The sequence below is a fragment of the Nicotiana tabacum genome, chromosome 7 (assembly GCF_000715075.1).
Source record: "Nicotiana tabacum cultivar K326 chromosome 7, ASM71507v2, whole genome shotgun sequence".
NCBI classification, from domain to species: domain Eukaryota; kingdom Viridiplantae; phylum Streptophyta; class Magnoliopsida; order Solanales; family Solanaceae; genus Nicotiana; species Nicotiana tabacum.
In genome coordinates, this window is record NC_134086.1 from 175,809,362 (window position 1) to 175,827,057 (window position 17,696).

At 34.6% G+C, this 17,696-nt stretch overlaps 3 protein-coding genes and 1 non-coding gene across 5 annotated transcripts; 3 read left to right on the forward strand and 1 right to left on the reverse strand.

Moving 5' to 3' along the window:
• Window positions 1–243: 243 nt before the first annotated feature.
• Window positions 244–5,628, forward strand: LOC107820495 (endoglucanase 24). The gene is made up of 4 exons (XM_016646784.2): window positions 244–733; window positions 3,384–3,683; window positions 4,477–4,638; window positions 4,779–5,628. The coding sequence occupies exons 1-4, from the start codon at window positions 320–322 to the stop codon at window positions 5,385–5,387; spliced, it is 1,485 nt and encodes a 494-aa protein (XP_016502270.1). The 5' UTR covers window positions 244–319; the 3' UTR covers window positions 5,388–5,628.
• Window positions 5,629–7,179: 1,551 nt separating this feature from the next.
• TRNAE-CUC (transfer RNA glutamic acid (anticodon CUC)) lies at window positions 7,180–7,252 on the forward strand. Its single transcript has one exon. It is a non-coding gene; the product is annotated as a tRNA-Glu (tRNA).
• Window positions 7,253–7,312: 60 nt separating this feature from the next.
• Window positions 7,313–11,597, forward strand: LOC142162464 (uncharacterized). 2 transcript variants are annotated; one of them, XM_075218829.1, is made up of 4 exons: window positions 7,313–7,523; window positions 8,084–8,188; window positions 8,963–9,040; window positions 9,147–11,597. In XM_075218829.1, exons 2-4 carry the CDS (start codon window positions 8,087–8,089, stop codon window positions 10,290–10,292), a joined length of 1,326 nt encoding a protein of 441 aa, XP_075074930.1. In that variant the 5' UTR covers window positions 7,313–7,523; window positions 8,084–8,086; the 3' UTR covers window positions 10,293–11,597. The 2 variants fall into 2 exon arrangements, with proteins under 2 accessions (XP_075074930.1, XP_075074931.1); XM_075218830.1 differs by lacking the exon at window positions 8,084–8,188.
• A 1,094-nt stretch (window positions 11,598–12,691) lies between these two features.
• LOC107828710 (putative histone chaperone ASF1A) lies at window positions 12,692–14,878 on the reverse strand. Its single transcript, XM_075218179.1, has 3 exons — window positions 14,638–14,878; window positions 13,391–13,506; window positions 12,692–13,312 (listed from the first exon to the last, which is right to left on the reverse strand). The coding sequence occupies exons 1-3, from the start codon at window positions 14,744–14,746 to the stop codon at window positions 12,920–12,922; spliced, it is 618 nt and encodes a 205-aa protein (XP_075074280.1). The 5' UTR covers window positions 14,747–14,878; the 3' UTR covers window positions 12,692–12,919.
• Window positions 14,879–17,696: the final 2,818 nt, after the last annotated feature.

Here is a 17,696-nt window from a genome sequence, read left to right on the forward strand (position 1 = left end):
TCCAAAAAAATATTTTTAAATATTTTACTTCAAATCATACACAAAAATTCAAAAACAGTCCAAAATTATATTCACATCCAAATACAACTTTAATTTTCAAATACTATTTTTACTTAATTTTTTTTCCTGGAAATTTACAATTCTTATGTCCAAACGCTCACTAATAATAATATGGGATACATAGGCAATGTGCATACACTAATACTATTAATATAAAATATTAAAAGAATTGCACTACATTCTACTTCTACTACTATAAATGCACGAACTCAGTCAATTTTTTCACACAACCAGTAAGAAGAGAAGAAGCTAAGAAAATATGAAGAACAACATTTCTTCAAAATTCATGCTTCTTCTTCTTTTACTTTCAGTTGAAATAATCCATGGAAGCTACCACGACTACACAGACGCATTAACAAAATCCATTCTCTTTTTCGAAGGCCAACGTTCTGGTTATTTGCCACAAGACCAGAGAATGAACTGGCGAGGACATTCCGGTTTAGGCGACGGGTGGATGGTGAACACCGACTTGACCGGCGGCTACTACGACGCCGGCGATAATGTTAAGTTTAATTTTCCGATGGCATTTACCACTACATTGTTGGCTTGGAGTGTGATTGAATTTGGGCAGTATATGCCTCCCTCTGAATTAAGGAATGCTTTAGTCGCTATCCGTTGGTCCACTGATTATCTTCTCAAGACTGTCTCTCAACCCAATCGCATTTTTGTCCAGGTTTGCTAATTAGTAACCTTTTTCGCTTTTTGACGGGACTAAACGAAACGAACACCATTCGTTTTATCAGAATTCGAAGCTTTTTCTGTGCTCAATTTTTACTTGACTTGTGTGTCATGCATGTAAAAATATCAATCCACTCGCTTCATTTTATATGACATTATTTGATTAATGAACACGGAGAAAGTAAAAAGAGCTTTAAAATTTGTGATGGTAAACCTGCCATAATATTTCTCTCTACAAGTGTATGTAACTAAGAGCAAAATAATAGTATAAAATATTTAAAATTAAATTATTTTTAAATATATAAAACTATGATTATTTCTAAAACAGAAGGGGAGTCTTTTGATAACTGTTAAAGTTGCTGCCATGTGACCAGAAAGTTATGGGTTCGAGCCATAAAATAGCTTCTTGCAAAAAAATATAGAGTAAGACTGCATACAATAGGCCCTCGTAGTCTAGTATAACGGGAGCTTGGTGCACCATACTTTGTCCTTTAATTTTTTTTTAAAACAGATCAAAAAAAGAAAAGAGTTCCACCAAAATTGAATCAGTTTGAAAATGACATTGAGTTGGATAGCTTTTATTTTCTCTTTTACTATCAATGGTGTATATGCCAACTTGCTTTATCTCTATTAATTCTATAAGTGCTAGCTACCTTTCATCGGCACAAAGATAGGATATCTACCCATCAGTCAAAGACTTAGGCAGATACGTTTGTGGGATTTAAACTCTAGTACCTCTTATGATTTTTACTCATTTTATTAACAGTTAAATTACACTCTTAGAACTTTGATTTTCACTCATTTTTGTAGTATTTTAATTTCAATGATTTGGTGGGAAATGCTTGGTTTACTTAAAGAATCGGTTGGATAAATAAAGGATTCTTTAGTGGCAGGTTTTATGGTTCCTCTGATATGAGACATGTGAACCTATTGAGTTAATAATAGCAGTAGTAGTACTGTGTGGGTGGTTGAAATTGATTCTTAGAGTGGATATGTTTTGTCTCTTTTTTCTCAACTCTTTTCTTTTGGGGCATACGGCGCTATCTTTTGGTTTCACCAAAATTTTAGAACCTTTGATTTCGTGCAGCTCAACTTCCTATACCATCTTGCTTTTTCTTGATTCATCAAAATGGAGTTAAATAAATACTCCTTGTTTTAGGTATAATAAAATAAAAATTAAGTGATCATCTGTTAAATAATAGAACTTTTGTCCTTTTGGGATTTGCATAGGCAAGAAAACATAATTTTCTCCAAAATTCGGAAAAGATTGGTGCACGGGCATGGTTGGTGGGATCTTGATTAGATCTATGGGTTACCCATGTTAGTTCCACCTAAAAAGAATTAGTAGCTTCTAAATATGTCTTTATTTCTTGTCTTAAACGAATTTATGTCGTTTTTTGTCTCTAACACATTTAGAGTCGGTTCGGACATAAGAATTTTTTTCACTTTTTTCCGAAAAATTTTCACCTTTTTCGAAAACAGTGTTTGGCCATAAAATTTTCAATTTTAAGAATTTTGGAATTTTTTGAAAATTTAAAAAACTCCAAAAGACTATTTTTCAAAATTTTTATTCAGATCACTCATAAATATTCAAAAACAGCCCAAAATTATATTCATGTCCAAACACATTTTTAATTTACAAATATCATTTTCATTTCAAATTTCTTCTGACCTTCTTTTAGAATTTTACGATTCTCATGTCCAAACGCCCACTTAATTATATACATCAAAATATACACAATATTTTACGCTCAATGCACTTTAACGGGTTGATACACATCACCTCTCTTTTAATTTTGTGGGTTATTCTTCCAGTATTCGCTTTTAACTAACATGATTATGTCAATTTTTTCTTTTTACCGTCAGAGATAAAAATTACAGTAGTAACTCAAATTTACCTTATGTGTTAGTAGTACTTTGTAAAGGTAAATTCTGTTTCGATAAGCACGTGAACTTCATACGTTTGTTTGTTTTATGTATTACCGCCGAACTAAAAACAATTGTTACCTATAGAGTAGGTCACGTTGCATATCGCTTTTGTGCTAAGATTCTTTTTCCTTTATTGTGTCTAAGTACTCTATCTCATACCATTTTTTAAGGAATTTAACTTATGTATAGTATAGTTCAATATTACAAAAATTGACATTATAATAGTTTTTATTATAACAAGTATCAGGTTGTGATTCTCACTATTTATAACAGATTATTAATAGTTTTTATGAGTGATTTGATAGTGTAATATTTTTTATACTATTAGGAGTCAGTTTGGTATGAGATATTAGCAGATATAGTGTTGACACAAAAATTTTAATATCACCTTAATACTTTGTTTGGTTAGCAAACCTGGTATAAGTTATCTCGGGATTAAAATTAATACTGAGATAATTTATACCTTGTAAGGGGTGAGATAATTAGTGCACAGATAACTTATACCTTATTCTTAGAAATTATGCAAATGTCATTTTTAATACAACATACCAAACAGTATATAAAAAACAATACCAGAATAACTAATCTCAGCATAACTTATCCTCATGACACTTTATTTCCTTTGGATAGAAAAGGCTGAGAATTAAATGGGACATTACTAGCAATAACTTATGGTAGCTGACTTATTTACTTCTTTTGGTATTTTGATGCTATAGGTGGGTGATCCAGTCCTGGACCATAACTGTTGGGAAAGGCCAGAAGATATGGACACTGCTAGGACAGTATATACAGTGGATGCTCCGAATCCGGCATCCGATGTGGCCGGAGAGACTGCAGCTGCGTTCGCAGCTGCATCCATTGCTTTCCGGTCGTCGGATCCCGGATATTCAGACACACTCTTGAGAACATCCACTAGGGTGTTTGATTTTGCAGATAGGAACCGTGGAGCTTACAGTGACAATCTCAATATTAGAGATGGAGTTTGTCCGTATTATTGTGATTTTGATGGATATCAGGCAAGCATTGTTCTCGCTAATTTGTCGTTATATTACTCGTAGCTAGCAGAATTTCTTGACAATATATCGCTAATCCGTCGCTAAATGAGATTATCAACAAATTTTTCTGTTTAGCTACATAATTTGTCCGTTGCAAAAACCTGATTTTTTAGTAGTGTCTGTTGCTAACTAATTAACTCATTTATTGTAGATCATTAGACAAATAGCTACTCCATGCATAATTTTGATATGGGTCTGTTGAAAATAATTATACAATCAGGTCATGATTTTAATATAATTATAGGTCAATTTTTATGATAAACATAATTGCTAACTTGGTAAAAATGATGTATCAAACTTAATATCATGATTAAACTAACATGGTCGTGAAAAGAATCTTTATACTTAGAGAGTATAAATGATACAATCACAATCTTTTCATAGTTAAACATATTTTTACAATGTATATTATTTAATAAAAACAAATTGTTATTCTCAAAGTAGTCCCCAGGCCTCACTTATGAGAATTCATTAGGTTGTCGTTGTTATTGTATTCTCAAAATAGTAATGATGTCGCACATGGCAGTATAGTAATCTGTGATCTAGTACGGGCACTTTTAATATTTCTCGTTGTTTAATATGTTGTTGTAGATTTCGAATAAGTATATATTATAACATGTTAAATTGACTTGATTGTTGAAAGTGAAAAATAAGGTATATATGTAACATATTGAACATGTCAAATCACATACACTATATAAAAATTTATTTATATTGTCGGTAATTATAATTATTTAGAGCCTTTGTATAATAGGATGAGTTATTGTGGGGAGCAGCGTGGCTGAGGAGGGCTACCCAGAGTGACATTTATATGAATTACATACAAGAGAATCGTCAAACACTTGGGGCAGATGACAACATCAATGAATTTGGATGGGACAATAAGCACGCTGGCCTTAATGTTCTTGTTTCTAAGGTCAGTTTCATTCATTCGTACAATACTCTTCTACCTACTTTTATTAATTATTTGGTAAAGTTTTCGAGCAGAGTAACATTGTACTATTACTTTGAGAATAAAGACAAGTCGAGATTGTAATGCAGAGATTAATAATGCAGGAAGTCTTAGAAGGGAGCGTGTATTCGCTCCAATCGTACAAAGCATCAGCAGATAGTTTCATGTGCACATTAATCCCAGAATCATCATCTTCACATATAGAATACTCTCCTGGCGGCCTAATTTACAAACCAGGCGGAAGCAATTTACAACATGCTACAACCATCACATTTTTACTCCTCATCTACGCAAATTACTTAGAAAAATCATCACAAATCTTGAATTGTGGCACTATTAGTGTCAATCCAACGATGCTCCGAAAAATTGGTAAGAGACAAGTTGATTACATTTTGGGAGATAATCCTAAAGGAATGTCTTATATGGTTGGTTATAGTAATTACTATCCTTCAAAAATTCATCATCGTGGCTCGTCCCTACCATCGATTAAAGATCATCCTCAGTTCATCGCGTGCAGAGAGGGCTCGATTTATTTTAACTCATCACACCCAAATCCTAATGTTTTAGTTGGTGCAATTGTTGGTGGTCCTGGAGAAGATGATGTTTATGATGATAGTAGGGATGATTTTCGTAAATCTGAGCCAACTACTTATATTAATGCACCATTTGTAGGTGCACTTGCTTATTTTGCTGCTAATCCTAACATTAGTTAAGAGTCCCAGACCAAATGGTTCTGGTGATGATTTGTATATATAGTCTCTCGTCTTGCATATGCTAAGAAGGAAGAGGCTTTTTGGTTTCAATTCATATGAGAATATATATAGTCACAATAGCTTATTGTGGCATTTGTAGAGTGTGAGCATTATTAAGTGGTTCAAACTTAACATGTTGCTTTAAAATTTTAGAAAAGAATTAAGTACTAAATCTTAATATGATTGTGCCTCTCTTTGGATGAAGGACCACTCGTAACTCGTAATTTTTGTTGTTATTTTAAGTTGGCAAAGATCACTTTTAACTCGTGGTCGACACTATTTATATTCGATAGCCATAAAAGTGTATAAAATTTATATATTTTTTATGTATAACATATATATAGATATATATTTCTTGTATTATCTTGAGAGAGACTATACGGTGTCATTTTCCTATTTAAATTTTAGGCTTTTGCAAATGTAGTTGGATCCTCTCAACATGAAATTTTCTTTCTATTTTTCCATATGTAAAACACTAGTTAACCGCTTAACCATTCTTGTTTTTAAATTAAAGGTGGCATAATGGTTAAAAGAAAACAGTTAACCACCTATATTATCCACTAAAAAATGGGTTGGATAATAAACTTTTTAAAAATAGGTCAAATATGGAAAAGAACTATATTATCCATTTAGGTTCCTCAAATTTGGGAGACTAGGAATTCTCCCAAAAGTGATCATATTCATGAAGCCATGGCTAATATGGTTACCCATATTATTCGCCGGTTAACTCGTTTTTTATCCGTATTAAATATGGATCGGATCGGATAATTTATCCATTTTTTCATTACATGTTTTCGACCCGTCCCATATCCGATCCGACCCGTTTGTCACCCCTATTTTTAATTAATGGTTTTTGTGCCACTTGAGAATATATATTTTGTCGCATTAATACAATTATAACACAAAAAGAGTGTTTTTTGAAAACAATTCTCCTGAAGTTCTATTCCAACACTCGTAAAAAAAAAATTGTTTTCTAGTCCATACACCATTGAAATCTTTTAAACTGGTACATTCAAATTCACTTCGGAAGAAGAAGAAGAAACACAACTATTTTGTGTCAATTTGTAATTTCGTTTTGAATTTGGTAAAAGGAAATTGAAGAGATAAAACAAACAAGGCAGAGGAATCACATAATATATTAAACGGTAGGGAATGGGCTGGTAGAGACGCGGAGCAGGTGTGCATCCATTTATTATCTCGAAGAATGAATCCAAATAGTTGCTCATCCAACCATTAAACTAAAAAATATCGGTGGATATATAATTTTGGCAGAATTTATGTATTATGTGTGTATAATTATATATAATCAACATACAATTTATATGTATGGCTAGAAAAAGTAACAATGATGGCCGACTATTTGTGTAAAAATTCCTTATATCTGTGGTATAGAAAAATTATCCACATTTTATCTTTATAAATCACATTAACTACTATTCTTTAGAAGTGACAAATTGAGGTAATATATATACCTCATTCATTTTATTCTATATGATATTTTTGTCGTTTTAGTCTATTCCAAAAAAAAAAATGATACATTTATATATTTGAAGTTATTTGCCATTGATCTTTTTATTTTTACCATTAATGAAGATCACAAAATTTAAGTTACTTTTGATAAGTAGCAATAATATTAATTTTCTTTCTTAAATTTTATGTTTAGTTATACAAGGATATAAAATGTATGGATAGCCTATTTAAAGGGTACAAAAGTACATAATGAAATATTATTTTGCATCCTGCTAGCAACAGATCCGTTGTAGTCTAGGTGGTTAGGATACTCGGCTCTCACCCGAGAGACCCGGGTTCAAGTCCCGGCAACGGAATTAAATCTTTTTTAAACGTTCTTTCCCATTTTTTTTTAAATTTTGATTGTCACACCAGAATACGCTCAATCCCTTAATTCGAAACTTCAGAAAGCCCAAAATTCTTTGTTCTTTGCGTCTTTTCCCGGAGAAAAATTCTTTGTTATTTGCGTCTTTTCCCGGAGAAGTAGCGGAGGGTGAAGCTTCATTCTTCTAAAAATCTCCTGCCTATTTCATATTACGGTGAAAGCATAGATTCTTTAACAGAAGAGGGAAATAAGCAGACGTATAGGTATTCTTTTCAAAAAGTCTCTTGTATTTTTGTTTCTCTTGTTCCTGTTTTTTTCCCAATAATTCCTTTTAATTGTCTATTTTTATGTTGTATACTGTTGGCCTGAGATGTTGTTGACGGTTTAAAGAAAGGGTTCGATGGGTAAAAGATAATTAGTGGGATAGGAATTCAGTATAGTTGTGAAGAATTTTGTAATTAGGCACTTAAAAAGATGAACACAAGGTTGTTTTGGATCTCTAACAATGTGTTTAACCACGAATGTCACAAAGTTATGTGTGCCTTAATGTACTCATAAGCATCGATAAAAAAGTGAGATTAACATGTTAAAATGAACTGATACTGGTAAAGTTAATGCCATGTGATCAGGAGGTCAAGCCGTGAAAACAGCCTCTTGCAAAAATGCAAGTAAGGCTGCGAACAATAGACCCTTGTTGTCCGACCCTTCCCCGGACCCCGCGCTTAGCGAGAGCTTAGTGCACCGGGCCGCCCTTACAATATACATGCGTAGTTTTTTGTTCCCTCAGCCTGATTTCTACTGACTTTTCTTGTTTGTCAACTAGGAGATGGACCTCGATAATATAAAATCGAACCTCCTTGCTTTGAGGCAATTGTATGGTCTTTTGAGAAATGACAGAGATGGTCTTTCAAAGTTGACCTCTGATGGTGTAAGTTCCTCTTTGTTGAGTTTTATGGTGAGGATTCATATTGTCGAACCCAACTTTGTTTGGGACTGAGGCGTAGTAGTTGTTGTTTAGTGGACATATTGTATTGCATGTAAAGGAAAAATGGCTTATAATGTTATGCATCTTTGAACTCTGCTAAGTTGAGTAGTTGAAAGGTTCAAATGTGGTGGAACTCAGCCCCATTTTGAGTTGATCAAAGAACTTTGAGATCCTAATTTGTAAGATCTGGATTTGGATTTAATTATTTGTTATTAGTTTTTAAATATTATAAGTTGCACATGAAAGTGACTTTCACACAGCATGATGGTAATTGTCTGCAAAATTATCTTCATGGAATTGCCACTATTGCCCGAGGTCGGCCGTGGCATGCCTATGTCAATGGCACGAGGTCGGCTGGGGCATGCCTATGTCAATGGCACAAGGTCGGCCGTGGCAGGCCACTATGGCACGAGGTTGGCCGCGGCATGCCTATGTCAATGGCACGAGGTCGGCCGCTGCATGACTATGTCAATGGCACGAGGTCGGTCATGGCATGCCTATGTCCGTAAAAAAGACATTGATTAATATCGTTTGTTCAACTGATAGCTTAAAAGCTATAAGCATTTTGATTACTAAGGAAAACTTATAAGTTGAAGTCTGCTGCATACCTTTAGTCCCCTATTGCTTCTCATATTAATAGATTTTTCATCTTATATATGACAGTCTAGACTCTTAAGGCCTATTTCTGACAGTATTTATTTTTCTTTCATCAAACAGTTGGATTATGAAGCACGAGTCATGTTAAAGAATTTACTCGATACTACAACCAATGATGTTCTTAAGGCTCATTCCGAGGTACCTGACTTGTTCTCCTTACACTTACAATATCCATTCATCTTTTTGTGCAAAAGAATTGGCCTTTTTGAGTAATATCAGTGGTGGAAAATTTCTCTGCGTACAGATCATAGCACGTCAGGCGCGTGTGCACAGCTTACCTCAGCCTCTGCACTTGGTTGACACAGCGAAGCAACGGTCCCTTGCTTTATCAGACCTATCAAAAACTTCAGCTGTTATTCAAAGTCGTGGAGAAGAGCCGGTTGTCATGGATTCTACTTTTCCAAAAGAGAAGCAGGAATGTATCATGCCGATTACTCAGACAGCTTACGCACAGCCTCCACAATTTAGCTTCAGTGCAAGTGAATCTGGAAATAAAAGGAAATTTTGCAGAATTTGCAAGCGCCCCAAATTTGAAAAGCCGTTTATTCCTTGTATAAAGATCGAATCTTCTGAAAAAGAAGCTCCACATTCTACAAAGGTTGTGGCGTTGCAAGAACAGCAGAATAGTCTTTTCGCTAATTTTTCTTGGGATACTCAACAAGAAGCATTGCAATCAGGAAACGCTGAAAGTGCGAAGGTGAAAGAAGTTCTCGATCCCCATCGCATCTCAAATGGTGTAGAAACAGTGGATCTTTCACAATCCATGCATGAGTTACCTGGTGTGGTAAGAAGTGTACCCGATGGGGACCATGATCTCTTCTCGACTGAAACTAATGATGTCATCAAACAACTCGAATCGCACATTTCAGCTTTGCAAATGGATGACGAGAACCTGGTCTTATCTGATAAACATGCAACTGAACATAAATTCAAACCGATAACTGTTTTCATGCCACAAGCAGAGTTAGCTACTCCTATCAAGAAGATAGAAGGAGACACTAGTTCATTGTGTTCAGGGTATGTTGTTCCGCCTACCAGAATGTCAAAATTTCCAGCAGATCAATTGCCCAAGCTTCTCGAGTCAAGTAGTTACCAACCAAATCAGTTGAGACAACACAAGAAAGTAGCAAACACCTTCCCTTCTGAGGAACATGATACTTCTAAAATGCTAGACTTAGTTGAAGAGAATCAGTGGCAGATACAGAAAGAACACTCAATTAATGTTCAGTCAAAGAATCAAAATGGTACTTCAGTACAGTATCCTTATGCTGACCATTATCGTTCCCAACAAGGCCAACAGAATATGGAAATTGGGTCACTGCTTTGCCGGCAATGTTGGTCATCCCGAGCCAGAAACAAATGCCTTCAAATGAGAAAACAGGTCGGCTAGGAAAATCAAATGCAGCAGATATTTTCAGAAACAACATAGATACTCCAGGATTGATTGATTACGGGAGCAAGTTAACTTGGCCGGGGACATATGAGAGCAGAATGGATTCACCTTATTTACAGCAGGCAATAATGAGGCGATCAGTATTGAATCACAAGCAAGGTCAATTCGCACCATCCCAAAGCTCTTATGTAGACTTGGACAAAAATCCTAGTAAACATCTGAAAAATAATAATCACATGAAACGACTGAGGAGGAGGCATTTACATGGACATGAATCAGAGGTTTCACGCTCAAGCTCGCCATATTCTTCCAGCGGGACAGATTTGCAGCAGACAAGCACTTACAGTAGCGAGAGAGATCATCCCTTGCCAAGGCAGATTCGAACCAAGATGCATTATTCAGACGAAACAAGTAGCTATGGAGGAAATGAATTATATAGTCGGAGAGACAGTAGTCAAACTGAGTACACGGTCAGCTCAAGCTGCAGTTCGACCGAGGGTTACTCGTCTCCAATTGGTAGTGAAACGGCTCGTGAAATGATTTCTGCAAGTAAAAGTGAGAGAGAGATATCCTCATCATCACTTGATGGTTCAGGGTCTGACCATCTCAAAGAACCCTCTTACTACTCAGCGGATTCTTCGTCAAGGAAGTCAAGTCCTGTGCGCGTCTACAAGTCTACTAACTCAAGAAAATCAATGAAGACTAGTGGAAGGTGGAAGAAGTTGAAAGACAAGTTAGCGATAGTTTTTCACCATCATCATCACCACCACCATCACCATCACGGTAAGGATAGTAAAGGGGAGGAGAGAAACATCTTTGTTGAGGCAGAGAGGAAAAAGGTTCAATAGCCACTATTCTACAAGCAAGGATGAAACATTTGGAGAAAAGGCTTTGGAAAAGTTTGGGATGTCAGCAATCGCTAAACAAGCTGGTAAAAAGCAGCAGGGAGGACAGTTTCAGACCCTTGCTCAGGGACTGATGCGACATATCCAGCATTCAAAGAAGACAAAGCACAACAGCAGTAGACAAGTAGATAAAGGACAACATACCGATACGAAGGTGAATAACAAATTCCATTGGTGGCAACTACTACGGCATCACAGAGGTATGAATAAATCACCTGCAATGCTAGGAGCTGGCAATAAGAAAGGGCATTTAAAAGCTTTTTCCAAGATGAAATGAGGCACCTGAAATTGCACTCTGGTGATATTACTTGTGAATAAGAACACAAGTTCTTGACAACACAACAGGAGATGATGGAGATTTAAACTCCCGAAAACAAATATCACCATTTATGTTGTATTTGGGGGGGGGGGGAGGGGGGGTGCGGTTTAGAAGTGTTATATTGTAAAGATTAAGGATGGTTTCAACATTGTATTCTTTAAAATCTAAATAACTTTCTAAAGCCTTTCCACTTTGGTACCTATCTTTGTTTCTGCACAGCTTTTATATTTTTTAACGCTTTATAAATAATTAAACCATCCACCTCCCTAATTAGTTCTTTTGGTGTTTTAGTTCTACCGAAACCTCTCTTTCCTACTTATCACTATCTCTCTAGATCCAGGAGTAAAGTAATAATTTCCTTGGCATTTGAAGGTTGGAAGCTTTTGTTTCCCTTACAATTGACATTTATAATTCTGAGATGTTTATGCATTGGAGGTGTGGTCATGGAACCTAAACGACTTGAGTTTCGTCGTGACTTTAAGCAACTTCTTTGTCTGATGTTTGTAGAAGGTGAGTTTTGATTGTGTTTTGTGTCTGAATCTTATCAATCATGTGTTCTGGAAAATAACACAAGATGAGAAATGGAGTAATTGAGGATGTATAGATATAAACTAAAAGTTTCTTCTGCTTTGTTGCCATTGTCATGGTTAAATCGTATTCTACACAAAATTTCTTTCCTTCATTGCTTTCTTTGTGTGAGAAATTTAAGGCGTTGAAGTTCCTATTTTGGAAGAAATCTTCAGACAAACGTTTTAGCTACCAGAAATACAGTCTCCTTTTTTCTTTCTTTTCCTTGTCTTTCTTCAGTTTGTCTTCTTTCTCTTTCATATACCTAGCCTTTTGGATAGGTCATTTTGGATTACACCTTGTAAAATGTAAATGATTACAAAACTCATTCAACCTATTTAAATTTGGACGAGTTGAACAGAATAATTATGGGTCAAAATTGATGACCCTTGTTTCACCCCTCCAAAGCATACATTTTCTCAGCAAAATGCTGACAAAATATTATAAGTTGAACCATGGATATATTCATATTTGCCAATTTACAGCCAAATCTCACCACTAAGGCAAGGCAAAAAGCACAACACTGGAATTCGAGAACTAGATAAGAGACTGAAAAAGTGGCTGGTATAATAATCAGAGATAAAAATATGTGCAAATACCATATGTAATTCAATTCTGGACTGTAACCAAGCATTTAATTTAAGAATGATTTGTCTCAGCTACAACTCCAGCAGATACAACATTTCATGTGTACATTTCAAGGCATAAGTTAAAAAATACCATTCAGGCAGTGTGGATTTGAGACCATAACAAATTGGTACAAGACATCATTAAAATATCAAACTCTGAAGGAAAACTTTTGACACCAAAGCAACGGTCTTGCTTCTTGTTTCTCAGGCTTGAGGACACTGCACATTACATTTATTGGGTGAAGCATTTGGTTCTTCTCCTTGCAAATTGACTTCTGCGGCGTGGTCAGGAGAGGCAGGAGCCTGTTCTCCATTGTCATGGTCAGGAGAGGTAGGTTGTCCATTGTCATTGTTTTCTGGATGGAAATTAATGGGGAATTTCGTGACTCGGGGTTTATCAGCCAAAATATTCCTCTGGACCCTATCAAGCAAAACTTTCTGAGGTGGTTCCTCTTTTAATTGTTCATCATCGTAATCATTGTTCACATAATATCCTACTCGAATAAATTCTTGCCCCGCATAAGAGCATGTTAATAGCAATACTGTGACACCAATAATATCTTCTTCACGAATTTTGGATGGTTCAGGAGGATCAGCCTGCAAAGTGGTTTCAGCCTCAATTCCTCCAGCATAACAGTCACGTGAGATTGCAAGGTTAAAGCGAGTAATAGTTACCTGAAGCACAAAACGATATTTCCCAACATTTACAGGTCCAACAAATACACTTTCTAGGAGTTGGTCATAAGTCTCATCCTCAGCAGATCCCACATAAGTTATCTTCCATTCTAAATCTAAAAGAAATTGAAATGGTCAACATTGGTGAAATAAGGTGATCCCTACTTATAACAATTAGAAGACTAGCGAAACCTGTCAGCAACGAACAACATTGTAATCTGAAGATCCAGAAAGAGAAAATCATTAAAGTTAAACTGAAATCTCCAGCTGCAAACAAGTAATATCCATTTTCCTTCCCCGACATACTAATGAACAAAGTTCAACAACAAAATGAATTTCACAGGATGAAGACAGTAGTACCTTAGTTAAACTATTTAAAGTCCCAAGGTCACAACTTTTAGAGTTTCATCAATCACCACAAGCATTTCTTAGATCATTATCTGATTCATGATCTGAAATTGTCTTCTTATAGTATCCCTGCTTATAGTATAAAAGAAAAACGAATCCCTGCTTGTATGTCATGCTTAGTCAAAATGCTTTACCCCATATTTACTGTTCTCAGGCAAGCAGTCTCATTTTTCAGTACATTCCTTTGCCTTTAGTGCTTATACATGCAGAAGGCACCAAATATTCGTATAGAAAACTAACTTAGCTAGTAATCAGGGGGAAATCTTTACTCTCTGAAAGACCAAATTCAAAGGTTTCAGAGTACAATCTACAACTAGCAAGGCAAAAAAATGGAACTCATGTGATTCCACTGTTCGGTTCACTATTTTAAAGAACTCTTAAAATGGATATTGCATCAACTGCAGTTGTGTCCCAGGAACCACGTTCCACGGCATATGTCACATTTGGTCTTTTCTCACTCTAAGTTTCTCTGATGAGAAAGAGATGCACCCAAATGAATAACTCAAATGGTACTATAGGTCAGAGGCTCAAATTTTTTAATCTCTGGTATAAATTCCTAGCTCTACCACTACCTATGGCACATAGGCTCTAATTTCAATAGCTCACCCAGCAATTATTTCGAATTTTAATTCTTCAAGCTATATATGTATGTGTGTGTGTGTCTAAATCACCCTTGTTAAATTAAATAAAAAACAACATAATATAAACATATAGAGGCAAATATTGACTATATTACCATTGTTACACTACATGCATAAACTTTTGCTTAAATTTACCCGAAAACACAACAATTTTGACATCAGAATGGAAATTTAAGCAATGAAAATGAATAATTTTACCATCTTTAAGGGCATCGAGGCACTCATAAGAGATCTCGAACTGGAAAGGACTGAGAAACGGTGCCGGATTATCCAATACAGCAACGTTTGTAATGTTGACAGCGCTCATTCTTCTAGAAAATTCCCCAAATCCGAAACCCTAGATTGCTGAAAATGCTTTACTCAATGCTTCGAACGAAACCCTAATCGCTGCTGCAAATGAAAATACGAGCTCGCGAAAATTTTATTAGAAAGTTGTATAAATAAAGAGCAATTCAAAATTGGCGGGAGCTTTTGTAATTTCATTTTGTACTATTTGATAATAGCCCGCGAAAAATACTACAATGACTTGGTGGCCAAATGGACATTGAGTAATTTCTTGGCTTTTTGTTAAGTACTTTATAGTATTTTATTAGAAATAAAATACTTTATAGTATTTTATTAGAAATGCAAAATAGTACAATTTTGCATTTTTTTTTCCCTAACCAAATTGCTCCAATTTCTTTTTCTTTATTGCTTTAGTCATTCCGTGTGATCTATATGTTACGAATTTAAGCGATGGAATCAGTCATTGATATTTGCGTCAAGGTTGACTGTCTACATTATACCTCTTAGGGTACAGTCAAAGTGCGAGCCAGAATTTGAATTTTACGGGTTCTGAATTTGCCACAAGGACCTATAACTCATCTTAGTTATTGGGTTCGCAATTTAAAATTTATATATATTTAATAAATTTTCTAGTACAAATACAGTGCTTAAGCAAAAGTGACTTGGTTTGGCTAAACTCACACCTTATAGGTTAGCTCCGTCTCTGGGTATAGTTCTTACATAATATTTTGTGTACCGGACTGACCTTTTATTGCTTTTGGTATTTGGTATTTCGAATCACTTTGAATAGACTCACCAAGAGAGTAACACATTTCCTATCAAAAGTTGTTTATTCATAGGACTTGAATCTAGTATTATTAAGGGTTAATGAATGTCAATCAATCTTACCGTACTTCCTGATAATAAGTATTAGTACCTGTATTAAAATATAGTTTCTTCATTATGCATATGGCCAATACAAGTGTTTTTTTAGTTATTTGACCTTTTTCACAATAAAAACTAACATTTGAGATTTATCAAGTGTTGATATTGATCATTGTCAAGTTGGACTAGCTAGGTTCTTTCATTCTAATGCTTTCCATGTTTGGTATAAGAAGAATGATATGACTAGCTTAAATTATGACTATGCTCTTAATCCCATGTCTAGGTCAAATTCTTAATCCCATGCACACTTTAGTCGATGTAATTTTCAATACAATAAGAGATTTTTAAAATATATTATTTCTAACAAAATTTCAAATTCATGGCATAGTTGATTATAAGTGCTTGTGATAAAACATTATACTACTGATCTTTCGCTTGTCATCTTCACAACTATGGGTATCAAATGAGTGGGTTAGGTAACATTTGGACGAGGCAAATGAGAGTTATGCCAATAGTACATGATTAATACTCCACCCCGCTCCAAATTTGTTTGTGTCAAGATGAACTAAATTACGGGTCATACATGTTTGACCAAAAAGCAAGAAACTCTTTGTTAAACTAATTAAATAAAAAGATAAGAGATTAATCCTATTTAAAGATAATATCCCTAGATCTAAAATCAGTGTGTATGGATAACATGGGACCTCGTAGAAGTGAATTTAATGCAATACATAATAAATATTGTTGTTATTAATGTGGTGAGAGCAAGTAATAAATAACAATAAATGACACTAAATGTAAATAAGGAAGAAGATTCACCCAATAATGAAAAAGGTGAATGATTCCTTTTTCTCACAATGATAAATGACAAGAATATGAGAGAATATTATACACTTTCTCGGATCTGTCGGAAATGACAATAGATTGAATGTAAGAATCGAATCTCTCTCTGAAAGTAGTTCTTTGTATTTATCTAGAGAGCTTACTTTTCAATAGTATTCTTATCAAATGGGATTCTTAGAGTGGATATGTTTTGTCTCTTTTTTCTCAACTCTTTTCTTTTGGGGCATACGGCGCTATCTTTTGGTTTCACCAAAATTTTAGAACCTTTGATTTCGTGCAGCTCAACTTCCTATACCATCTTGCTTTTTCTTGATTCATCAAAATGGAGTTAAATAAATACTCCTTGTTTTAGGTATAATAAAATAAAAATTAAGTGATCATCTGTTAAATAATAGAACTTTTGTCCTTTTGGGATTTGCATAGGCAAGAAAACATAATTTTCTCCAAAATTCGGAAAAGATTGGTGCACGGGCATTGTTGGTGGGATCTTGATTAGATCTATGGGTTACCCATGTTAGTTCCACCTAAAAAGAATTAGTAGCTTCTAAATATGTCTTTATTTCTTGTCTTAAAAGAATTTACGTCGTTGTTTCTTGTCTCTAACACATTTAGAGTCGGTTCGGACATAAGAATTTTTCACCTTTTTCCGTAAAATTTTCAACTTTTCCGAAAATAGTGTTTGACCATAAAATTTTTAATTTTCGCTTAAAGATAATTTTAGAATTTTTCAAAAATTTAATAAACTTCAAAAAATTATTTTTCAAAATTTTCATTCAGATCACTCATAAAAATTTAAAAACAACCCAAAATTATATTCATATCCAAACATAACTCTAATTTTCAAATATTATTTTCATTTAAAATTTTTTTGACCTTATTTTAAAATTTTACAATTCTTATGTCCAAACGCCCACTTAATTATATACATCAAAATATCCACAATATTTTACGCTCAGTGTACTTTAACGAGTTGATACACATCTGACATCACCTATCTTTTTGCGGGTTGTTCTTCCAGTAGTCGGTTTTAACTCGCATGAATATGTTAGTTTTTTCTGTTTACCGTCAGAGATAAAAATTACAGTAGTAACTCAAATTTACCTTATGTGTTAGTAGTACTTTGTAAAGGTAAATTATGTTTCGACAAGCACGTGAACTTCATACGTTTGTTTGTTTTAAGTATTACCGCCCTGTTATAAATATATTATATTATGGATGTTCATTTAGTACTCCGTTGTAAATAAGCTTCCTGAAGAAGCTTATCT